This window comes from Gadus macrocephalus, chromosome 23, assembly GCF_031168955.1.
Source record: "Gadus macrocephalus chromosome 23, ASM3116895v1".
Lineage (NCBI taxonomy): Eukaryota > Metazoa > Chordata > Actinopteri > Gadiformes > Gadidae > Gadus > Gadus macrocephalus.
This window is the reverse complement of record NC_082404.1, coordinates 1,580,738-1,607,241: the sequence shown is the minus strand read 5'-3', so window position 1 is coordinate 1,607,241 and position 26,504 is coordinate 1,580,738. Positions and strand designations below refer to the sequence as shown.

At 47.8% G+C, this 26,504-nt stretch overlaps 2 protein-coding genes across 4 annotated transcripts in view; one reads left to right on the top strand and one right to left on the bottom strand.

Moving 5' to 3' along the window:
* The window catches only part of hhatlb (hedgehog acyltransferase like, b), an 85,422-nt gene that overhangs the window by 17,388 nt on the left and 41,530 nt on the right, over positions 1-26,504 (top strand). The gene's annotated exons all lie outside the window — the stretch shown is intronic.
* zbtb47b (zinc finger and BTB domain containing 47b) lies at positions 48-26,410 on the bottom strand. Of its 2 annotated transcripts, none has more exons than XM_060045420.1 (6): positions 26,033-26,410; positions 10,053-11,453; positions 9,703-9,850; positions 9,179-9,294; positions 7,383-7,527; positions 48-5,669 (listed from the first exon to the last, which is right to left on the bottom strand). In XM_060045420.1, exons 1-6 carry the CDS (start codon positions 26,033-26,035, stop codon positions 5,296-5,298), a joined length of 2,187 nt encoding a protein of 728 aa, XP_059901403.1. In that variant the 5' UTR covers positions 26,036-26,410; the 3' UTR covers positions 48-5,295. The 2 variants fall into 2 exon arrangements, with proteins under 2 accessions (XP_059901403.1, XP_059901404.1); XM_060045421.1 differs by lacking the exon at positions 48-5,669 and adding an exon at positions 5,714-7,124.

Below are 26,504 nucleotides of genomic sequence, written 5' to 3'. Positions count from 1 at the left end.
AGGTCATTCACAATTCACAGCATATAAAAATAACAGAACACACCCAGTTTTGCAATAATATATCTTTACTGTTTAATATTGAAATGTTGCTCTCCTGTGTTACAGATGGTGAACACTAGTCAATAATACAATTAAAGACACAAAACACAGTCTAATGTTAATAGCACCCCTAGACACTAAAGTCTGCGTTTTAGTATGTGTTAATATAGTCAACAACTACTACCTACACATGGCCTTTGTATAAGACATTGTTTACATTATAATGTGGAGAATTGTTAAATGACAGTAGCTGTTATGATTCATTTTAAAATACAGCTGCAGTGTGAGTTAGTATGGAAAATGGAGAGGGTATATGTAAAATTCAAATAGGTCTTTGAATTCACTATTTATTTCCTATTTATTTCAGCATTTGCATCTATAGCTAACATACATATTTCTGTTCAACAGAGGAAAGTTACTACATGATGTTCAGGAGAATTACCATCTTCATCGTGCCAAACAAACCTATTCTGCCATCCACTCAGAATAAGGTCAAGATAACAGAACTAGTTCTGAGTCCACTCATCTTTTAGTCTCTTCCCTCCTAAAAGCATCTTGTTGTTTTTTTTCATAACCCTTATGTACATTCTGTCTCCACACAATCTTCTTGGAAGATCAATATAAGAACGATAGTAAAAAACACCCTTGGATTTGGTTTGAATCTCCTCCGTCCAAATGTTTCCTGGAGCTACGCCAAGCCCATCGGACTCCCTAGCTCGACCCTGACACGGGCGTGGTGTCCAGGTGAGGAGGGCCTGATGGGGCCTTGAGACTCAATCTGCCCCCCTGCATGACGGAGAGGTGACCCACAGCGTAGAACACCCCAATCCCAGACCCCTCTGTGTGGACCAGGGGTCCGACAGCCTCCCAACACCAGCCTGGGATGGACTTTATGAAGACTCATTGTGACAACAATGTCTTCAACATTACTGCCCCCTCTTCCTAAATGCTAATGAACACTGTGGCTACAAAAAAAAGAGCCACACACAAAAATAGCAATTACATTATTATTAAATTACTACTATTATTACTGCTCTGGAGGTCATCTAAGACGGCCACTCCTCTCAGTGTGGGCAGTCTGAATGCAGGTTCGCAGAGGCTGCCACATGGAGGCGCTACAATTGGGTAAAGTGCAATAAAAACAATAAGGGACAGATTCTGAATGGTATTCCTTTTTTGGGCAACAAACTGACGCTCTGTTGCATGAGTTTTCTGGTAAGAAAAGGGATGATCAACCAAGTGGTGGTTGGTTGTTGACCTCCTCAACAACCAACCACCCCTTGAGATGCTGATGTAGCAGTGAGTTTAAGAGAGAACAGAGGCACAACAGGGGGTCCCAACTCCTCAATAGGGGTCATGGAAGTTGAGGGAGGGGCAAGCTCCCAGGAAGAAGAAGGGAAATACAAACAGCCATGGTCCAGCATTTATATACTGGTGCAGCTCAAACTCACCTATGACATTTGTCCTGGATGGAAGCAAGCTTGAAATCATCTCCTCCAATCAAAGCCTTATCAGATAGTGGCCGAATCCCTATAAATGAGCTCACATCGTCACATCGCCCTAGCTGAGGGGGACATTTCTTCGACTTGGTGTCTTTACCTGCAGCAAGTTGGAATCTTCCAAATGTCTCTCTAACCTCCAGACTCTATCGGCCCAATCAGCGATGCCAATCAAGGCTAGCTTTCAGTGATTCTGTGACAGCCTGGCGTGAAAATGAGGTCAAAGTGCATAAATCAGTAGTCATGACTACCACCAGCCTCTCTCCTGCCCAATACCTAAGGCTATACTCAACTCTCTCTCTCTATACTCAATACTCAACTCTCTCTCTCTCTCTAGAGAGAGAGAGAGAGAGAGAGAGAGAGAGAGAGAGAGAGAGAGAGAGAGAGAGAGAGAGAGATACATATCTCTATATATATATAAACTGCCAGTTTAGGAATTCTTACCCTTTTTAAGTGCTTTCAATCTGAATCAATTTGTCATATTCTCATACAATGCAATGTGGTTTCCTGTCTTTCCCCAGGTAGGCCTGCTGTGTTGAGTTGGTTACCACACATCACCGATAACATGCTTTGTTGTGAACAACATTGGTGCCTATTTTCACGGGAAGACCCACATGGGTTTCAAAGTGCAATTTGTCTAAGAGCCACAGAGGCATAACAGTCTCACTTTAAACTAGAGTCCTCTAGTTCAACAGATCTAACAACAGGTTAGTGTCTCCAGTCTTTAACTAGAGTCCTCTACAAGACAGGGCTAACAACATGTTAGTGTCTCCAGTCTTAAACTAGAGTCCTCCAGTTAGACAGGCCTAACAACATGTCAGTCCTCTAGTTAGACGGGCCTAACAACATGTCCTCTACCAGGTCTAACCCCACAGCGTCTTGTCCTCTGGGTTCCTGGCGTCAGGCAGTAGCAACTGGGACTCTGGAGCTCATCGTTCTACAGCGAGAGTTTAAGCACAGCTTGGATATTCAGACTAATGCACACAAACAGCTTTAAAAATGTTCTAAATAAGGGATTTTAACCTAACCCTGTTGACGAGCAACAAATGAAACAGGAACACACGACCCATGTGGAAGAGAGGGTGGAGCTTCAGATACATGTTGGAGGGCCCTCGTTGTTTCATCATGGCAACTGTTATGAACAACTAGGTTGGGATAAGACTTAGAAGCTAGGCTAAGGTGCTGACGCAATTCTTTTTACATCTTTCTTTTAAAAGAAACAAGACAAAAATAATATAGACAGCTTATAAACTTACAAAAGCTCACCCACAACGTCCGACCACATCCAGAGAACAAGGCCTTCCACCCATCACACAACACTCACGCCATCGACACCACAGCGGAGCTGCTCTCTGTCCACTGCAGGATCTCCGAGACCTCGAGAGGGCCTGTGTATCCACCAAGGAGAAGACTCAAACCATTAGTAGTCATAAAGTTCCTATTCACTTTCTAAAAGCTCCCCTTCTGTCTGTTAGAAAACATCAGTCCAAAGTGTCTCAGCGCGGATACAAAGGTCAGAGGTTAAGGACAATAGGGAAGATCCTCAGAAAATACATGAATGCATGTATTTTTGTCAATGACAATCAAAAATAATCACTGTGGAGATCCTTCCAGGCTCTAGTTTGCACTAACAATAACTTGCTCTATTCACTTTTTTCAAGAACCTTCCGAAAGCATTCGATGTAAGGCAAAATGCTAATGCTGATTAGCATTAGGAAGTCACTGCTCAGCATTGTAGGAGATGCCTCTCATGGTGAATAAACTCGGGCCGCTGACGTGAACACTGCCTATACTCTCATCAATATCACAGATCAATACAAAATGTCCAATTGAAAATTAAAATACCAGCTGCATCTTATCAACACTATAGAAGAAGATGAAGACTTCTGCTTTGAAAGATGATTTCAAACCAAATGTAGGATTTGGTAGATCCTTTTTCGTACCAGGATATGGTATAAGATAAGTGCCATATTATGTCAAATGCAGATGTTCTGGAGGGGAGATGCTCAATATAAGCAGGACGTGGTGGCCACACCTTTGGGGGAATCTCAAGTGGTCAGCTCTCTTTATCTTTACACAGTCCTCTCTACCTCTCTATCTCCCTCTCTTGGTCTCTTGGCATGCAAACCCAGGCATGGACAAGCATACGCACACACACACACACGCACACACGCACACACACACACACACACACACACACACACACACACACACACACACACACACACACACACACACACACACACACACACACACACACACACACACACACACACATATGCAAACATGCACACAAGCACACACACAACCGAATCCATGGTAACAGCCACTCTTGAGTCCTGGTGACCGTCGCAGACGGCCTCAACACAAACACACTATTAGAATCACAAAACAAAAAAAAAGACAGTAAGTATCACAATAAAAAATAAAATAAAGACAGTTTACGTACATCTTAAATATCACTAGGGTTAAAGATAAGGTGCATGATTGATTATAAATGCTGTATAACATTTCCTATCTATAGCAGGTGAGTGTACAGGATTTGGTTATTTGCAATGCCGTACATCCATGTATATTTCTCAAAGAAAAAAATCCACGTTTGGTTATTGCTGGGTTTGATCCTGACCTCTCGCTACATCTTGGCAGACAATGGTCCAATATAAAATCCAGGGTTCTCTTCAGAGTGTGAGACAAGAAAACAAAAGCAGCGCTTAGTTGACTGATGATTTGTGTATGTATGTGTATGTGTGTGTGTGTATGTTTGTGTGCGTATGTATGGGTGTGTGCGGTGTGTGTATGCCTGTACTTGGGTGTTTGTGTGTGGACGTGTGTAATTGGCCTGTAGGTTTGTGTGTGTACCTGTACGTGTTTGTGTACATGTATGTATGTATGTATGTATGTATGTATGTATGTATGTATGTATGTATGTATGTATGTATGTATGTATGTATGTATGTATGTATGTATGTATGTATGTATGTATGTATGTATGTATGTATGTATGTTTGTATGTATGTATGCATGCATGTATGTATGTATGTATGTATGTATGTTTGTATGTATGTATGCATGCATGTATGTATGTATGTATGTATGTACATACGTACGTACGCATGCATGTATGTATGTATGCATGTATGTATGTATGTATGTATGTATGTATGTATGTATGTGTGTGTGTGTGTGTGTGTGTGTGGGTACATGTGTTTGTACGTGTGTGTGTGTGTGTGTGTGTGTGTGTGTGTGTGTGTGTGTGTGTGTGTGTGTGTGTGTGTGTGTGTGTGTGTGTGTGTGTGTGTGTGAGTCTGTGAACATCCCTACATGAAGTGTAATACACAGGGTGATGAGAGTGTGTGTGAAACTAGTTGAGGAGTCCAAAAGTGAGGTCATCAGACTGTGAGGTCATCGGACTGTGAGGTCATCAGACTGTGAGGTCATCAGACTGTGAGGTTATCTATTGTATTCACCGAGTAAAAAAAGTAACTATTTCTCTGTGTAGTAGTTGAGTGTTGTCACATGTCACCAGGAGCTTCCACTTACTGCAAAACTAAACAGTGGAAGCCATGGCGTGACTATATCTGTAGATATATATGTATTTATAGATGTATATACGTACACTGTATGCATACTGTGGTAGCCATTTTGTTTTCCAACATGGCGGCTGTCCCCTCTGTGCAAACGTCACTGAGGTCCATCGCTCTTACCCTTACCCTCAGGAGTCCCCCCTCAGAGTCTGAGTGAGAAGGGGCGGGGGGGGTCAGCGGCCGGAGTTCATCCTGCCGGCGGAGAACAGTGGGGGCGGGGGGGGGAGGTGGGGCCCGGCCGGGGGCGGCTGGAGGGGGCGGGCCCCCGAGACAGCATCGGCGGGGGGCGTGGTCACTGAAACGACGGCGTTGGAAGGGCCGTGGGGGAGTTCCAGGGAGGGGTCGTTGCCGTCGGCGACCAGTGACAGGTTGCTGACCCGGAAGCACTTCTCGCGGTGGGCCTTGAGCATGTTGGAGAAGCGGAAGCGCTGGCCGCATACCTCGCAGGGATAGGGCTTTTCGCCGGTGTGCGTGCGGCGGTGGCGCTTCATGTTTGGCCGGCTGGTGAAGCTCTTACCACAGATCTCACAGATGTACGGCTTCTCTCCTGCAGGGGGCGCCAGAGGGGGGAGGAGGAGGGGGGGGGGGAGGAGGAGGCCAGAGGGGGGAGGAGGAGGCCAGAGGGGGGAGGAGATACAGAGAGAGAGGAGGAGGACATTCAGAGGAAGGAGGAGATACTGAGAGAAGGAGAGGAGGAGAGAGGGAGAGTAGGAGGACAGAAAGAGGAAGAGGACAGAGAGAGGAAGAGGAGGAACAAAGAAGGAGTGGAGGAGGACAAAGGGAGGCGTGGATACAGAGAGTGGGAGATTAGGACAGAGGGAGAGGAGGAGGACAGAAAGAGGAGTAGGACAAAGGGAGGCGGGGATACAGAGAGAGGAGGAGGAGATTCAGAAAGAGGGAGAGGAGGAGGACAGAGGGAGCAGGTGGAGATACAGAGAGAGGAGGAGATACAGAGAGAGGGAGAATGGAAGGGGGACAGAGGGAGGAGGAGATACAGAGAGAGGGAGAGGAGTACATAGCAGCTGGTCAGTGGATAAAGAGCAGGTCTGAGCGCTGCATGGCTGGGTTCACATCACATCTCTTTCTTTTCAGGTTCAGTAAACCCTGAAAACAAACGACGAACATAAAACAACCTGAAGGAAAGAAGAAACATCGGACAAAGTGCTGCTGGGTGGAATGTGTACGGGGCCATCTCTATGTAACAAGGGGCCCCTTGCGGGGTCACAACACTAGCTCATTTTACTGGGCTTTCTTCAATGTCCTTGTCTATCATACACAAGCCCTTACTCATGCTGAAGGTCATGACCTCCTGCTGAAGGCCATGACCCCGTACTGAAAGTCATGGACTCCTGCTTAAGGTCATGAACTCCTGCTCAAGGTCATGACCTCCTGCTTAAGGTCATGACCTCATGCTGAAGGTCATGACCCCCTGCTTAAGGTCATGGCCTCCAGATTAAGGTCATGACCTCATGCTTAAGGTCGTGGCCTCATGCTTAAAGCCTTAACCTTATGGCCTCAAACTTAAGGTCATAGCCTCATGCTTAAGGTCATGAACTCATGCCTAAGGCCATGGCCTCATACTTAAGGTCATAGCCTCATGGTCTTCTGCTTAACTTCCTGACTTCATGCCTAAGGTCATGGCCTCCCGATTAAGGTCATATTTTCATGCTAATGGTTGTGACCTCATGCCTAAGGTCATGGCCAGGGAAATGGCTCCTTGAGTCCTGGTGAATATTTTAATGGAGTCCTGGTGATACTTTTAAAGGATCCTATAAAGAGTCAGGTGACACTGGAAATTGTGATTTTTTTGGAGCTTTGTGACATTACAAAAGGGGATTTATTTAACTGCTCATCCCCAAGGTCACGATAAAGCTCCACTTGTCCACACCTCATTATCGATCTGAAATAAAAACATAACCTCCAAGTGTTATTCACATGAAAGAGCCTAAGGGCCAAAGGACACAAGGCCACACTGGGCTGGGGAAGCACTCCTACACACCTCCTAGATAAAAAAAAAAGATATTTAATGTAGGAATGCATATTGTGCATATATCTTATGTTAATTAGGGAGCAGGAAATCTGAATAGTAATCCGCCCCAAGTTAAAAGATTCAGGGTACGATTCCCAGGTGAAATCTGCAGATCACCACAGCAGCTTCTGACTTGGACTGGTGAACATGTGTGAGTATGATGTGGTGTTCGTTCAGAGTCTGGACCACAGCAGAAAGTGAAGAGGGGGGGGGGGGGGGGGGGTGCTGTACCTGTGTGGGTCTTCATGTGCTCGTCGAAGTACTGCTTCATGTTGAAGTCCTTGCCGCACCACTGGCACATGAACTGCTTGTGTCCGATGTGAATGCTCATATGGGAGCGCAGCTGGTACTTGTACTGGAACCGCTCACTGCAGTTCTGTAACGGACACACACACACACACACGCACACGCCCACACACACACACACGCACACACACACACACGCACACACACGCATTTACGCAAGCACAAACACACGCACGCACACACGCACATGCACACACGCACGCAAGCACGCACACACACGCACACACACAAACCCAATGTGAATATGTATATATTTAATTCCATAAAAAAAACGTTGTTACAAAAACATGTTGTCAGAAGGAGGGGGGCGTGTTATCCCCATGGTTACGACCCACGTGTGATTATTTTCCGGTATACAGTCGTATAACCAAATGTCTCACAAGCTTCTCCGACACAGACCTCAACATATACCAAGGCCAAGACGGAGCGCCACACATCCACACACACCGGGCATTACACCTTCCTCCCAGCATTACCGCCCCTCGGACCGAACATCAGCATCAAACCCCCTCCAGCCATCCCGGGCCTCATACTCTAACCCTCTTACCGTGGAGACGCTTTACCCAAGTGTCATAGAGCTGTGCTAATAGCCGTTTTTGTAAGAGGGGATTATGAGAAGGGGTTTGTGCATTCGTCCAGAAATCCATGTTCTGGAGACTTTTGGTCTTTGAGGTTGTGTCCTCAAATAAGTCAGTAGGCCATCACTCTTTCATAGGATTTCGGTATCCAAAAGTAAGTAAATTATCCTGAATTCTACACAATGGACTTTAAGACAAAAGCTCTCCTTCAATGAGGGTGTCCATGTGTGCATATATCTTTCACATGGCCTGTGTGTGTGTGTGTGTGTGTGTGTGTGTGTGTGTGTGTGTGTGTGTGTGTGTGTGTGTGTGTGTGTGTGTGTGTGTGTGTGTGTGTGTGTGTGTATGTATGTGTGTATGTGTGTGTGTGTGTGTGTGTGTGTGTGTGTGTGTGTGTACAGTGTGTGTGTGTGTGTGTGTGTACAGTGCGTGTGTGTCTTGGTCCGCCCCTGGTTTTCCCATTCACCTGCCTGCCACCCTGATCTCCCCTAATTTACCCAACCACCTTCACCTGTGCTCCCCCTATAACAGTCCTCTCCTTTCACTCAGTCCTTGCCAGATTGTCTCTTGTTTCATTCAGAGCTTTCCCACAACTCCCGATTGACTTCGTCTACTCCACTCTCCATTAACGAACCCTCGCCTGTCTGACCTCCTGCCTGCCGTCCAGTCCCTGTCGGTCTGTCTGCTCCTCTGTCCCCGTCTCCTGATCCACATGCCTGACTTCCTGTTATCGACCCTTCGCCTGCCTGACCGCTCGCCCGACGTCGAGTCCCTGTTGGCCTGTCTGCTCTCCAGTTCCCGACTCCCGATCTGGTCTTCTGCCCTCCCGTTGCCAACTCCTCGCCTGCTGACCCACCGACGATTCCCTGCTTACCTGTCGGTGACTTACTGTCTGCTCTCCGCCTGCCCAATCCTGTACCAGAATAAATCTTTGAAACTGTCCTACAACTGTCGTCTGTCTGTGTACTTGGGTTCTGCCTAACCCCCCCGTTACAGTGTATTTGTACAGTGTTTGTGTGTGTACAGTGTGTGTGTGTGTGTATACAGTGTGTGTGTGTGTGTGTATTTGTGTGTGCACAGTGTGTGTTTGCGTGTACAGTATGTGTGTACAGTGCGTGTGAGTGTAGAGTGGGTGAGCCTCACCTCACACTTGAAGGGCTTCTCCCCAGAGTGCTGCAGCGAGTGGACCTTCAGAGACATGCTGCGCTTGAACGACTTCCCACACGTCTCACAGGTGAAAGGCATGTCCTTAGTATGAGCTGCACACACACACGTGCACACACAACGATAAACATGCATACACACACAATATTTTAGTTTCAAAACCGAGACAGCATTTCTAAGGGACAAACGTCACTTGCAGTATTGGTTGGTGACCAGCTAATTTATTAATCAGTAGCTCAATGTTATTCTGAGAACGGGGATAGATTCACATTAAGGAAAGCCTTTCCTTGTCTGTGTTAGGATTCACCAGCTATTATAGTGCGAAAACAGGATTCATCAAAGGGATTTAAATGTTAGACACATTTGTATGATCAGTTGAAAACTAGCATAGGAGTTCAAATAGATCCAACCCAAAGAGAAAAACATGATCTCCCAACCAAGCAGAATAAAGCAAAGTAGACATTGCTACTCCAAATCCCAGAGTGCGTCAGTGTGGTACGCACCGACCATGTGCTTCCTCACGTGAGCCATGGTGTAGAACTTCTTCTCACAGATCTCACAGGAGAACTTCTTCTCTGCGTAGCCATGGACGATCTTGTTGTGTTCATGCAGGGACCACAGCTTCTTGAAGGCCTTGCCGCACGTCACACACTGGAAGGAGAACCAGAGTCTGAAACCATCTCTGGACCCTCTGGATGCTATCAGACTGTCACCTCAGAATCAACAAATCATTCACATTAACTAGGCACATTATTAATTCATTATTAATAACTCTACTATACATATACTTGTGCTTTAATACTAAGCTATGCTCAGAGCAGCTCCCCCAGCTGATCTGAGAGCAGCAGCCCACCTGGATGCTCTTCTCACAGTCCGTCTGGTGGTGCAGCAGCAGCTCGCTCTCCAGCAGGAAGCGCTTGCCGCAGTGGGAGCAGACCTGCATGCGGTTGTGCGTGACATTCATGTGCTTCTCCAGGTACCAGCGGTTGTTGAAGATGCGGGGGCACTTCTTACAGGGGAAGTGCTGCTTCTCCTCCAGCCGCACCTTTTGGACCGGGCCCTCGGGGTCCAGGCTCCTCTTGCGCCCCCCTTGCCGCACATTGGCCAGTGAGGCGTGGGCCAACGTTTGCCCTATGGCCAGCCTCCGGGACCCCCGCTGGGGCCTCTCAATCAGCTGGCCCGGCAGCTCCAGGCCTGGGATGTCCAGGCTGTTCTCCTCCTCCTCCTCCTCCTGCTCCTCTTCCTCCTCCTCTTCCTCCTCCTCGCTGCTTGGCCCCAGAGCGTCGGGCCCTCCATCTCCCTCTTCAAAGGCCGCCCCGTCTTCATCTTCTCCGTCCTCCTCTTCATTCTCCTCCTCCTGCTCCTCCTCAGAAGCCCCCCCATTGCCGCAGCGATGAGTGGAGCGGCCGGGGGTCTCGGGGGGCCCGGGGCCCTGCACCCCCTCCGGCCCCTTGGACACGTTAAGGGTCTGGTTGTTGAGGTTAACCTCAACGATGATCTGGTCGCGGTTGAAGGAGGCGTGGCCCTCAGGGACCCCTGACTCCTGCGGCCCCTTGACCTCCAGCTTACAGAGGGCCCCCAGGACACCGTCTCCCGGACCCCCCTCCCCCGGGTAGTATTGCTGGCTCTTCCCTAGGGGGGTCTCCTCCACCCTGACGGAGAAGGGGCTGCTGCCCTCCCTGGTGGTGTACACCCTCCCCAGCCCCTCCGACTCTTGCTTGATCTCCCGGTACAGCTGGCCGGGCGCGGGCCCCCCGGCCTCGGGCCTCGTCCCCGGGGCCGCGTCTCCGAGGCCCCCCTGCTTGGTCATGTCGGCCCCGGCGACGGTCCTCAGCGATTGGCTGCAGATGAGGTCGCGGCAGGAGGCGGCGATGTCGCTCATGCGCAGCAGGGTGGCGGCGTTGAGCACGTCCCTGACGGAGCGGCTGCTCACCAGCAGGCGGGAGGTGTAGATGAAGTTGAGGATCTGCTGCAGGCCCTGCGAGGTCAGGGCGTCCAGTGACAGGTCCACGCGCCGCAGCTGCTTGCTCTGGGCGAACAGGGAGTGGAAGAAGGGGCTGTAGGCCGCCAGCACCCCCTTGTGGGCGGGGAAGGTGCTGCGCTGGCGCACCAGGACAATGTCCACGTCACACAGGGCGGGTTGGAAGAGGCGCTGCTGATTGAGCTGCTCCATCAGGCAAGTGAAGTGCAGCGCCACATCCTCCACCAGAGAGAACTCGGCCGTGGGGAAGTCGGAGGTCTTCTCCACTAGGAGCTGGGAGGAGACAGGGGATAAGGAGGATAAACCTTTCAAACTGATTAGAACATTATAGAAAAGATTTGCAAGACAAATTTCAGCACTGCTGACGAATAAAGTTCATATCATATCATATCATTCAAAGGGCTGCATGTTCTCACAGAGAATCACAAGGTATAATATTTATAAACAGGTTACAACCAACACCAATCAACACCAACCAACCCGTTACAACCAACACCAACCAACGAGTTACAATCAACACCGACCAACACGTTACAACCAACATGTTACAACCGACACGTTAAAACAAACCAACATGCTACAACCAACACTAATCAACACCAACCAATACGTTACAACCAACACGAACCAACGAGTTACAATCAACACCGACCGACCAACACGTTACAACCGACACGTTAAAACAAACCAACATGCTACAACCAACACCAATCAACACCAACCAACACGTTACAACCTACACCAACTGACAAGTTACAACCAAGACCAACCAACACGTTACAACCAACACCAACCAACACGTTACAACCATCCCCGACCAACACGTTACAACCAACATGTTGCAACCAACACCAACAAACTAGGGCCCGACCGATTTATCGGAAGCAGAGGCCAAAAAGGCCAAAAAGTCGCAGATTACAACCGATTTTTTTATTTAATTTTTTTTAGAAATGTTATTGCGCTTAGTATCCTGCAGATTGCGCTCCTACTCGCCTTGCTAACTAACAACTTTAGCTGGAGTAAAAAAGAGGAGATTGAATTTTACCATACAACATGAAAGCACGCTCGCTCAGGCAGCTGCGCGCTCACCTCACCAATGTACACAAGATGCGTTGTTTGAGCATGTTGTGCCTGTTTTTCTTTAGGTCCCAGGCCATGTTAATTTGTTATACTGTAGACTCTAACGGTGAGACCATACTGCTCAGCACGCACATGTTAGTCACTGCTCACGAGCGCAGCACATTGGGAGTTAGTTATTTATTTTACATTACACTCATTTTTGACTGTAAATGTATTCTAAAACACTCAAAGGTTCTGCATTCAATTCACATTCAATTAGTCAAAAGTGTTTAAAGTATATTTAAGGTGTCAAAAACTACGTTTTATATGCTTTTTTTTGTTTTGTTTTTAATCGGCCGATTAAATCGTAATCGTAATTTTTCTCTGAAAATATTCGGCATCGGCATCGGCACTCAAAAATCAATATCGATCGGGCCCTACAACAAACACCAACCAACACCGTACACCGACCAAGACGTTACAACCAACAAGTTACAACCAACCAACACGTTACAACCAAACAACACCTACCAAAATGTTTCAACCAACACCAACCAACATGTTACAACCAACACCAACCAACAAGGTACAACCAACACGTTACAACCAATATCTTACAACTGACACGTTACAACCAACCAACACCATCCAACATGTTACAACCAACACCAACAAACACCAAACACCATCCAACACCAACCAACCAACACGTTACAACCAACACGAACAACACGTTATTACAACCAACACGTTACAACCAACCAGCACGTTACAACCAACACGTTACGACCAAACAACACCTACCAACATGTTACAACCAACACCAACCAACATGTTACAACTAACACCAACCAACAAGGTACAACCAACCAACAAGGTTACAACCGACAGGTTACAATCAACACCTTACAACCAACACCTTAAAACCAACACCTTACAACAACACGTTACAACCAACACGTTACAACCAACCAACACGTTACAACCAACACCAACCAACACGTTACAACCAACCAACAGATTACAACCAACCCATTACAATCAACACCAACCAACACATAACAACCAAACACGGTACAACCAACCAACACGTTACAACCAACACAGCTCTCTGTGCGAGTAGCTGGACTTTCCAAGCTTTCCCATGGAACTTGACGAAAGGAAGGGCTTGATCCAAACAGGAAGCAAGCAGCTAGAGCAGAAACACACCGTGACCACACCACGCACATGCACGTACACACTCTTTTGCACATAGAGCAGCAACACACCGTGCACATACACACTCACTGTGCACGTACACACTCTGGTGCACATTGAAAGAAACACAGACAGATAGGCTAAACATATACACATAGATAGATAAAGTCCCAAATAATGCGTTTATCGATCTACATATATCTAGTGTGTATGTATGTAGGATGACATTTACACTGTGCACAGACTCAGAGATAGGCAAACACAATCATAGGCCCTCTACACACACACACACACACACACACACACACACACACACACACACACACACACACACACACACACACACACACACACACACACACACACACACACACACACACACACACACACACACACTATAACTCCTCATAATGCAGCAGAAGGCAAAAGCCTCCCAGAGAAGTAATTAGGAAATCCATGCAAAATAAATATTGACTAACTCTTACAACTAACAAACAAATAAAGTTTAAGATTCAGGCCTCTCTGCGAGACACACACACACACACACACACACACACACACACACACACACACACACACACACACACACACACACACACACACACACACACACACACACACAGTAATGAAACTACAGGGCATCTGCTGTGTGTTCTGAATCCCAGATGACACTTAGAAGAGACACCCAATAGAAAAACAAATGTCTCTGCTTCCGATAAACGCAAACTGAACAGATGTGGATGAATCAATCACTGCATTTGTCTGCACGCCCTACATATTAAAATGTATCAACGTCTCCGGCTGCTGCCAGCTTCTTGATTTTGTACGCTCTTCAGGATGAATGACCAACTCAGAATGAAAAATTGATTTGCCTTCAGGTCTAACCTTGAAAATGTTGACTGTTAAAATTAAATCATGAAGGGTTAGATATATTCTTGTTTCTCTCTGCCTGAGCCCAGAACAGAGGAGCGTAGATAGGGCTATCACGTCTGCTAGACAACAGACCCAAGGGCACTGTGCCGCACCCCGAATCACATTCAACACAAGCTGTCAAAGAGAGGTTAGCCAGTTTGTAACAATGATACACCTCCTCACACCGGAACCGAGGGAGACGTGAAGACATCAGAATGAGAATGAAACCTCCAATACTTTGACCCACTCTGAACACAAAGACTCCCCAGACCCTGGAAACCTTCCCTCTTTAATTGAGATTTAAAACACAGAACTTCCAGTTTTGGTTTAGCTTGACTAAATGACCTGAGGCCAGAAGAAATTCAGCATCTTTTATTAGACAATGCATGGAAGGATTAGTGTAATCACCTTTCTGCCAGATTTCTAGAGATTCAACTTCCCGTGAACACAAGGACTCAGGAATCTCGGGAAGCCATTAGGAAAACGACAACAACAGACAGCTGTTACGGCTTTGCTACTCACCATTGTTAGGTTCAATAGATTGAGAAAGAATACAAATCTATGAGCTTATAGTGTAACGTACAGACCTTAAATATGACAGAAAAGCAGATAGCAATGAGGCAGTTTTTGCATCCTAGCATGCATCAGAGTAGGAATTTGAAGTGTGACTTAGAATACATGTTTCTGAAAGTGATAGACCACCAGCCAGATGCAGCTCAATGAGGCTGGTTTGTTGTTGATCAGGCGATGTCACTCATTGGTCTCCAGCCAATCGCCTCGCTCGACCAATCGAGCTTCAAGCGGTTGCACTCGCAATATGATTGGTGCATAGCTTCCTGATAGATTCTTCTTTCGCTTCCTAATTGTTTGGATCATAAGTTCTAAAATAACATAGTAGGACTGCTGGATCAAACATTCTGCTGTAACACAGTAGGACTGATGGACCCCAGAGCAGCTTTATACTAAATGCTAAATGCAAAGAGACGGCCGCCATCTTGGCAGCAGCCGACGGCTTTCCATTGTGATCCTAGGGGCTAAACGACACAACAAGAGAATATTATGACAATCAAGCACTTATCGATTACTTTACTCTTTATCCCCTCACCCAGCGTGGCTCCTCTGAATGTCAGGGACAGAGGTGTTGTTTTCTGTCATTAGGGGGGCGCCACCTTCGCCCACCCGCTCAATCAGAATGTCTCCCCATGCATTATTCAAACAGCAGCCGGGGGGAGACACACCCGGTCAGACGTGTCATTCAGGTCTTTGATCACAGAGCCGTCTGCGGCGGCAGGCTAGCTGCTGTAGGGTCACACACCTGTAGGATTGATATCAGAACATATCTTCATGTCTCGGAGGCCCTGTACGCTAGATTTTAGTTTGTCATCAATGAATGAAACAACAGCCCGTTATCCATCATTGTGATATCCTTATAGTTTCTATCTTCTATTTATTGCTGTAATATGGTTCATTAGCTCATTAACCAAATATGAAATCAATATTTCTAATGAATACTCTTTCTATTTCTACTTTGAAGATTTTACTGAATATTTGAGTTGTAATTAAAACCTGATTAATCCCTTAAGGTTTCTTCCTCGGACACAGATCTGTTTCCCTGGAGCCTCCCAGCCGTCTCCTTGACAGGTAGACCCCAGCGGGCACCTGGGAGCCATAACCTTTACCCAGGAAGCACTCCTGCTCTCGGCCTCTTGGGCCTTTTAAAAATAATACAAGACCCAGAATTTAAATAGCTCTCTTCCGTGTTGGAGTGGATCCTGCTGTCAGCCTGCCCATCACAGCTTCTAATAAGTCCAGTTTGTTCCCGAAGCATCTGCTGTGTACTAACATACGCGGTCACCCTGCCCTGCCAAGTCTGCTGGTGCGCACAGGCCTGGCGTTGGACCCGGGCCACACAGAACCTGACCGTGTCTCAGTCCGGAGCCCGGCACAGAAACAATACAATCCTCTCTGTCATTTGACTTTCACAAATCCTCCCCAAAAGGCAGTCCTCCCCACCCCTCCCAGTCCAGAGTTGGCAGCAGACTGGTTGTTTTAGTGGTGATGCCTCTTTGTTTATCTTCTTCTGAAGCAATCGCAGACCCTAGGAGGGCCTGCGTCCCTCTGGATCTTAGTTGACCACGGTCTGGGAACGTGGTCTGAGGCTCTAGTGTGCTCTGCAGGTTCACTTGTGTCTCAAAGCCTAGTTGGCAAACCTTTGATTTGATTCAAACTCTTGGGGTAAAACTATTAAAACGTTAACATACAATTTGTGAGATCAAGCGCAGCCTGAAGAAGGTTGAGGTTTCCTGAAATGGAGTTTGAAACCACCAAGGATGATTTCAGAGGCGACTTTGGAATGAATGAGTTCTAGGAATGGGAGAGAATCTGCCTCTCCGTCTATAGCTGGAAACCCTGCAGTCAGTTTTGTAGGCAGGGAGGATGGCTGTGTCTATAGCCGTTTTCACACATGTCCTCCGCCTTTTCGCATAGATTCACATTTGATGCTTTATATGCAGACATCGATGTCGTTCCGACATCAAGGGGCTGAACATGGTAGGGTCTAAGTTCACAAGAGGCGGGATAAGTGCGGCCGCTGTCACTGTAGTTTGTTTTGGTTTGACCACAGACAGCACAGAGGCAGAACGGGAAGAACTCATCGCGATCATCTTAAATATTTTCCGTTACATCCACAAAATCTGAAGCATCAATCGATGAACGATTGGAGCGTGAGATAGAGACAAATAGAAAAAACGACGAAGAGGAAAGGCATGCGTTACCGGAGAACGACTGCGTTACCGGAGAAAGAGTGTCTTTTTTTGCTTCATTTCAAATCTGACAAACAGTGGGACAAATGTAGGTGATTTCTGTGGTTAACTGAGAAAACAGGGAGTGTAAGGCCGGGACCCTTTAATGTTCAGCTAACTGTTGTAAATAATAATAATAAAAAAAAATTATGCATGCAGCTGTGAACTCATGTATTGTAATTTATTGTATGATGTGTACTTTTAGGGTTATGATAAGACCTATCTTTTAGCGTTCAACACGAGTGCCTCTGAAAAGCAGTGCCAACATTTAAATATTTTTTAACCATTCAGCAAACAATAGGCAACATTTAGGGTGCCACTCAATGACATGCAAATGCAGACCGAAGCGTCATCAACACGCCAAGAGATGTGAGAAATACCAACTTTCTACTCCTCATGCACATACAGACAGCATCAAGTGCGGATCACTCTTAGGGTAGCGTATTTTGGCCAGGTAAATTGTTTGATTGTGGCCATCAAATGGATTGTAATCTAAATATGACCGGCAGAGTTGTGTGTGTGAAAGGCCCAGGTGTGTGTGTGATTGTGTTTCTGTCTGCAATGTCCCACACCATTGTTTAGCCACAACAACCAAAGGCCCCCTCCACCCTTTATGGGTGTGTGTGTGTGTGTGTGTGTGTGTGTGTGTGTGTGTGTGTGTGTGTGTGTGTGTGTGTGTGTGTGTGTGTGTGTGTGTGTGTGTGTGTGTGTGTGTGTGTGTGTGTGTGTGTGTGTGTGTGTGTGTGGGTTGGGGGATGGACACTCGGAGGGGCAGAGAGGGCATCACGTCGACCCTAGCTAACCCCTGAACACACACACACTACACACTCAGACACACCCATCAGCTGGTCTCTCTCTGATGAGGAGCATAACAAGGTGCTCTCTACACCTTGGACGGGGGGCGTTCTCTGGTGCTCTGAGTGTGTGTTGTGTCTGGGCCGTCCAATCAGACAACCATTAAAACCCCATCAGGGTGATGACAGGAGTGTGGCCCTCACTCCGTCTGCCTCCAGCCTCCTCGCTGATGAGGCTTGACCTGACCTCAGCGGCCAGGTCTGCACGAGACATAGGGTCAAACTGGAGCGAGAGCAAGAGTGAGAGCGAGAGCAAGAGAGAGACACAGAGAGACTGAGAAAGAGACAGAGAGAGAGACCAAGAGGGAGACCGAGAGCTGGACTGAGAGAGATTCCCTTATGTATTTATTGTTTACGATTTCTTCTCTGGCTGAAGTCTGGTGCAGTCGCTCCCCTCTCCCCCTTCCTTTCCTGTCCCATTCCCCCTCCTCATCCCTCTCCTCCTCATCCCACTCCCGCTCCTCCTCATCCCTCTCCCGCTCCCCCTCTTCCCTCTCCTCCTAATCCCTCTCATTCTCATCCCTTTCCTCCTCATTCCTCTCCATCTCATCCCTCTCCTCCTCATCCCTCGTCCCCCTCCTCCTCATCCCTCCCCTCCTCCTCCCCATTCCTCTCCCCCTCCTCCTCGTCCCCCTCCTCCTAATCCCTCACCCCCTCTTCCCCCTCCTCATCCCTCTCCCCCCTCCTCCTTGTCCTCCTCATCCCTCTCCCCCTCTTCCCACTCCCCCTCTTCCCACTCCTCCTCTTCCCTCTCCGCCTCATCCCTCTCTCCCTATTCCCCCTCCTCCTCTCCCCCTCTCCGCCTCATCCCTCTCCCCCTCTTCCCCCTCCTCCTCTCCCCCTCTCCTCCTCATCCCTCACCCCCTCTTCCCCCTCCTCCTCTCCCCCTCTCCGCCTCATCCCTCTCCCCCTCTTCCCTATCTTTTGGCTTTTTCATTAATTCCCTCACTCTCCACCTCAAGCTGGTGTGTGGTGAGCGTTCTGGCGCAGATTGGCTGCGGTGCATCACCCAAGTGGGTGCTACACACTGGTGGTGGTTAGTGAGGTCCCCCCTTTACTGTAAAGCGTCTTTGTGTGTCTAGAAAAGTGCTATATAAATTAAATCCTTCTTATTTTCTCCTCCTCATCCCTCTCCCCCTCTCCTCCTCTTCCCTCTCCTCCTCATCCCTCTCCTTCCCTTCCCTCTCCTCCTCATCCCTCTCGCCCTCTTCCTCCCCCCTTCCCTCTCCTCCTCCCCCTCTCTTCCTCTTCTCCTCCCCCTCGCCTCTCCTCCTCATCCCTCTCCTCCCCTTCCCTCTCCTCCTCTCCCCCTCCTCCTCATCATCCCTCTCCCCCTCTTCCCTCTCCTCCTCTCTCTCTCCCCCTCTTCCCTCTTCTCCTCATCCCTCCCCTCTCCTCTGAATATAATCAGTGCACAGACCCAGAGCTGACCTTGAGCTAAGAGAAGAGACAGTATAACACACACACACACACACACACACACACACACACACACACACTCACACACACACACACACACACACACACACACTCACACACTCACACACTCTCACACACACACACACACACACACACACACACACACACACACACACACTCACACACTCTCACACACACACACACACACACACACACACACACACACACACACACACACACACACACACACACACACACACACACACACCCTCTCTCTCTCTCTGTCACTCTCGCTTTCTCTGTCTTCTGCATACATGTGGGTGGGAATGCGTCTGCATGTTCAGATATGTAAACACACTGGCAGCCCTTGTGCATGTTGTCATGCGCAACAAACCCACTGCATGGGTTTTTGAGAGGAGAGGAGGGGAGAGGAGATGAGAAGAGAGGCACATGAACCAACCTAAAGACCAAGTGCACGGGTTGACAGGATAGTCAACCCGGGGGGGGGGGGGGGGGGGGGGGGGGGGGGTTAGGGGTAGTAGAGTATGTGGGTTAGTATGGATGGGGTGATAGGATAAGGTAAGGGTAGTAGGGGTGGTAGGGTAGGGGGGTTAGAGATAGTAGGGTAGGGGTTGTAGGGTGGGGGTAGGGGAGAGATAGGGGTTGTTGGGGGTAGGGGGAGCTACCTATCCAGCTGAAAGGGTCTGGGTTCGAACCCAACGTTGTCTTACTGTCAGCATCCTGGAGCAACGGGCACGACCCTAACGACTTATTAGGGGCTAATATCTTTAACCAGTTCCCTGAGAGTTGCTCTGATGTCTGCTGAACGACTCACCCACTAACACTGCGTGTTTCAGAACCCCAAAAACATGAACACGTTTCATTGGAGGACAGCATGCTTTCAGATGAACTGCTCATGTAATCAGAAAGAAATCAAGCTCTTGTCAAGGGCTCTAGTCGAGCTCCTGTCTGGGCAGGCTGAGGAGTGAAGGCCTGAGGGGACAGCTCAATCCCCTGGAACGGACCATGTATCACATCATTCACGTCCTGGAGCTGAAGGATAAAGCAGCCTTGCTCTGGAGCTTATAAACGATGACCCTACCTTGGTCTGGCTATGAAGGATGACCCTACCTTGGTCTGGCTATGAAGGATGACCCTACCTTGAACTGGCTATGAAGGATGATCCTACCCTGGTCAGGTTATGAAGGATGACCCTACCTTGAACTGGCTATGAAGGATGACCTTACCTTGGTCTGGTTATGAAGGATTATCCTACCTTGGTCTAAAGCTGGTTATGAAGGATGACCCTACCTTGGTCTTGGTCTGGTTATGAAGGATGACCCTACCTTGGTCTGGTTATGAAGGATTATCCTGCCTTGGTCTAAAGCTGGTTATGAAGGATGACCCTACCTTGGTCTTGGTCTGGTTATGAAGGATGACCCTACCTTGGTCTGGTTATGAAGGATTATCCTACCTTGGTCTAAAGCTGGTTATGAAGGATGACCCTATACTACCTTGGTCGTCTGTCAAATGCATCAAGACGGAGGCTGGATCATATATGCTTTAGTTCTCACCCAGGTTAAATTTATCATTCAAATTAAGAAATCCCCCTCATAACCCGTTAATTAAGAAGAACTGAGTGTACCGAGGGAATGCTATGTTGGTGCTGTTAATAACATCCACACATTTAATCAGGATATTCACTAATTTATGAGCTATAGCTTTGAGGGAGATCACGGTAACCAAGTCAGATCTTAATGATTCAGTTGAGTTATTACAACATGTCAACAAAACCCTAATCTGATTTAAAATATTCTGTATGAATTATTATCATTGAGTGAGGTCTGGTATGATCACAGCACTGTATACTAATCCAGCTCTCTATTGTCCCCCTGTTTTAAATCCTAGTGCAACCTCAACCGTACAAAATGTAACCTTGCCTTTAGCGCTGCTTGTTGTTACATCCTTTAAAACACATTTTGATCAAACCTTCCAATCGATATGTTAATGCTCCACAGGTGACCAGCCAATCAGAGATGTGTGAAATGGAGATGCCCCGACAAAGAGCTCAAGAGCGTGTCCAGCGTCTCTGAGATCAGTCTAACATCACCATGACCACTGCCTCGCTAAACAAGGCCTTTCTCTGGACGTTGAGCAGACGGAGAATGCTGTTCAGAGTTTGAACCGCAATGTTTACTATTCAGGGACACTTTGATCCAAACTGACTGGCACTGTTTTTACTTTTTGGGATGCATGCCTCTAACGAGGAAGGGCTGGTGAGAGCGTTGTTCTAAAGGCAGACTATATTAATAATAACAATAATAATGTGAGAACTATTAATAATAAAACATATAGAACTTTAAAACCTCATGTTTGTGCAAAATGATACCAGTCATACTCAAATGGAGTTAGTGACAATGGTCCAGGAGACAGAGTGGCCAGCAGACAGAGAAGCCAGTGTGCAGATTGAGGGGAGACAGGGCAGGTTTATGATGGAGAAACAGGCTAACGAGCTGCCTCGGCGATCAGAGGGGAGGCTGGCCAAGCACAGGTCCGCCAGAAGGCCTGGATTCTGGGCCAATGGAGAGACCAAGGGCTGAGTCAGGGAAAGGGAAGAGAGAGAGAGAGAGAGAGAGAGAGAGAGAGAGAGAGAGAGAGAGAGAGAGAGAGAGAGAGAGAGAGAGAGCTGGCAATCATCTGCATGCACATAACAAAACAAAAAAACACAGACACATGCTCTCCACCGACACAACACTGCTCCCTCTGTTTCGCAATGTGACGCGGCATCTCTGTGTGTGTATGACGCACCAACACACAAACAGACACATAGCTACCTGACACCAACTGTGTCACATGACAGTGCCGGCGATGGAGAGGAGAGGAGATAAAGATAGGAGAGGAGATAAAGAGAGGAGAGGAGAGGAGATAAAGGAGAGTAGAGGAGATAAAGAGAGGAGAGGAGTGGGGAGGAGATGAGGAGAGAAGATAAAGAGAGGAGAGGATATGATGAGTGTACCAGCCTAGGGAGGTGCTGAACATAGCATTTCCAGGGAGGAGGGATGGAGGTGATGTTAGAGGGGATGAAGGGTTGATATATATTCATCATTCTGTCACCTGTACAGCCCTCAGGACCCCCTCAGAGCGTACATGTGCATGTGTGCGTGTGCATGTGTGTTAATTAGTCTGATTAGAAGGTCATTGTGGACAGAGTGGTGAACTAGCGTAAGAAGGGACACATGCTGAGCACAGCTGCACCGTCACAGCCAATCATGGCACAGCGGCAGTCTGGAGCTTGAGAATAGGGGGCGGGACTTGGAACTGTGGGGGAAGGCTTTTGATTGGTTTTGAAGTGAAGAACCTGGTCTTCAACGGATTTGAGATGTACCGTAATACTGCCATCATCATATAGATTACCGCTGAAGGAACAGTATTTACATTATAATCTTCAGTCACATTTCAACTATTATTATGGGGCTAATGTTGGTCTCAATACTGTGTGTGTGTGTGTGTGTGTGTGTGTGTGTGTGTGTGTGTGTGTGTGTGTGTGTGTGTGTGTGTGTGTGTGTGTGTGTGTGTGTGTGTGTGTGTGTGTGTGTGTGTATGTGTGTCTGTACCTCCCTTCACGTCCACCTCTCCTCTTAATCACTGAAAGCTGCATCATGGCCCTGTTTTTTAAACCTCTCTCCCTAAGTCCTCTGGCCGCCCAAAGTCCCCCAAAAGCTCAGAGAACAACAAGCAAAAAGAGTTGATCTCCCAACGTGCGACCGACACTTGACCGCAATGGACTTCTCTGAGCGGTGCTGAGTTCAGTCAGGCCTTTAAAAACACACACAGTCACTGTTCTCGCCAGATAAAAATGCACCATTGTGTCTCAAGCATTGATCTGCAGCGGCTTTCAAAAACAATGGAACTCTGCATTTATACAAGCATTTATTCAGAGAACGAGAGAGAGACAGAGAGAGAGAGAGAGAGAGAGAGAGAGAGAGAGAGAGAGAGAGAGAGAGAGAGAGAGAGAGAGAGACAGAGAGAGAGACAGAGAGACAGAGAGAGAGAGAGAGAGAGAGAGACAGAGAGACAGAGGGAGAGAGGGAGAGAGGGAGAGAGAGAGAGAGAGAGAGAGAGAGAGAGAGAGAGAGAGAGAGAGAGAGACATTAGAGGACAGCGAAAAAAACAGCGAGAGAAAGAGTGAGACAGCGGAAGAGGGCAACATCAAATAGGTTTCATAAACTCTGCCATACATTGTAACGCACAAGAACACCAATTATTTTATTAAAGCAATGATAACATAAAGCATCTTGACCTTGCTTTATTCAAAGGCCTCGCCTAATGTTTTTTAATCCCAGAGGTGATAAATCAGCAGCACCTTAACTTAAGGTCCAGGTTCCCAAGGAGAGCCGACCCCCTCCTGGTGGGCCGGGCTGTTTTAGGAGCCCGTTGCTGGGTCGGGGAGATCGTTGTCACATGAATTACGGACACAGACACAGACACAGACAGAGAGAGAGAGACAGAGACAGAGAGAGAGACAGAGAGAGAGACAGAGACAGAGACAGAGACAGAGACAGAGACAGAGACAGAGAGAGAGAGAGAGAGAGAGAGAGAGAGAGAGAGAGAGAGAGAGGCATGTCTGGTGGTGTTGGTCTGAATAAGTGGGTTACATAAAACATCTTTACAATGTTTAAGGAATCTTCTGTTGATCAGGGTATTCACACGCACCAAAGACCGTTCATCATTGACGGTATTACGACTCGCAGGGATAGTTATCACACCAACATCCAAATCCCTCATATTTTCTCTTTGGCAACATGAGTGAACATTACACGTGGTGGTGGTCTATAGACACAGGGACAACAGTGCCTGAACGTTAATGTTTCAGGGGCTTTTCTACAACAGCCAAAAGATTGGATATGATGGTGAAATTTTCCATCAGGATCAGCCATATCTGGGCTTACGTTGAGCCACTGTCAATATCAGTGATCAATCAAAATCTCAACGCTTTCAAAAAGGACCACAGACTCGGCATGGAAACAAACATGTCATCCTCCTCTCTAAAAACCAACCAACCAAACAGCAGCGGCGAGCAGAGAGCACTGAGGATGACCTCAACGACCTGACCCACATATTAAGCTAGGCCTCCAGATGTGCGCGCTCCCTGGGATTACTCCAGCAGGGCTTCAACGACGAAGCCCTGGGGATGCTGCAACTGGGCTGCTGCAACTCACCAGGGCTGCTAGGGGGTGCACAAGGGCTGCTAGGGGGTGCACAAGGGCTTCTAGGAGGTGCCCCAGGGCTCATACTACGTGCCCCCCCCCACTCACCACGAATCCTGACATGACCCTGGAGACGTGCTGACGTGTTCATGGGTGGTATCATGAACCAGATATGTGCCACAATACATTTCATGAAAGAGTATAAAAGTACTCTGAGTAAACTAATACACATCCCGGAATTAATCAATATGTTGGAGGTCAGTAGGGAGAGGAAGCCTTTCATAATGTCATCAAGCAGTTTGAAGGCCAATCATAGAAGGCAACACCAAAAGCAGTGAAATTACTAAATAATACCGAAAACCATTCATGGTGCAAACAACGTAGGCCTTAAACTGTCCCAAAACAAAGCTATTACATATTACACACATACTTCATTACTAGCCTACAGTGTATAACAATGTAACAATGTGTCCACATTTGAAGTGGTTCTCAGGAGGCCTGGGAGAGATGTTAACATCTGGAGTGTCAGCTCCACTATAGGAATCAAAACTTGCATTTTCCAAAAGGTTTACTTTAAAACATTTTCTTATGCACCCAAGCAACGGACCGGGGGGGGGGGGGGGGGGGGGGGGGTAGTTGAGTATTTGGGGTAGTATGGAAGGGGTGTTAGGATAAGGTAAGGGTAGTAGGGGTGGTAGGGTAGGGATAGTAGGGTAGGGGTAGTAGGGTGGGGGTAGGGGAGAGATAGGGGTTATAGTGGGGCAGGGCTAGTAGGGCAGGGGTAGTATGGTAGAGAGGTAGGGTTAGTAGGGGGGCGCTAGGGGTAGTAGGTTGGGGGGGTAGAGGTAGTAGGGTAGGGGTAGTAGGGTAGTCGCAGGGCTAGGGGTAGTAGGCTAGGAGTAGTAGGGTGGGAGGGGGGGCGGGGGTAGGGGTAGTAGAGTATGTGGGGTAGTAGCCTATGGAAGGGGTGGTAGGGTAAGGGGTGGTAGGGTAGGGGGGCTAGGGATAGTAGGGTAGGGGTGGTAGAGGAGAGATAGGGGTAGTAGGGAGAGGGCGGTTGACTTTCGCTAATCACTTACTCCTCATCTCTACAAATATGCTCCCGTCACGACTTTATTATTGCCTGATATGAAAGAATTTAACTCTTTCTCTGCAACAATGTGCCTATTGTGGCCAATGACATTATTTTGGCAGGTTAATTTGCCAACTTGTGAAATATATGCAAGTTGTGAACTTCACAATGAGAAATAACTGCAAAAAGACAACGTCTGACTACGAGTGGCACAACATCGTGTTAATGCATAACTATGTCAAGTTTGAGTCGGCCTGCTGAGTAGCCCAAATTTGGAACCGTTCAAAAAGGGACAGAGAAAAGAAAGGAAAATGAACCGCTCCTCTCCTACCATTTTGATCCGGTGGGTCGAGGCTCACAGGAGTCCCAGTATAACTCCCTTTGCATCTGCTTTCCGTTCGCCATGAAAAGGATCGTTGAATTTCACATTTCTTCAGCTCTCCCCTCTTCCCCGGTCCTTGCCCCCCAGTAGCATTCACACGGAGCAGAATGCAGAGGCTGCTTTTGCAGAAGGAATTGGTGATTGGAGCTCTGGGATCATATGGGTTTTTAGTCAGAGGATTTTAAAGGGACACGGTACTGTATACCACGGAGTTGTGAGACAGACGGATTTCTTTGTAGTGTGCTCGGATTTATCTGATATGCTTAGGACACTAACGTCTGGAAAACGGCGGACCCGTCAGTCACCGTGAACCGGGCGCGTCGCTCGGCGCTTAGGGCGGCTATGACGTCAGGGGGACGGACACACGCTCGTCTCCTCTCCTCCGGTGTGTGCGTTGGGGTCACATCAGTACACCGCAGAG

Excerpts from the sequence above, each read along its gene's own strand:
- zbtb47b (XM_060045420.1), bottom strand. Across the intron at positions 7,528-9,178 it reads AGAAGCCCTTCAAGTGTGAG|AACTGCAGTGAGCGGTTCCA; the intron begins GTGAGGCTCACC and ends TGTCCGTTACAG. Across the intron at positions 5,670-7,382 it reads GCACATGAAGACCCACACAG|GAGAGAAGCCGTACATCTGT; the intron begins GTACAGCACCCC and ends CGCCCCCTGCAG.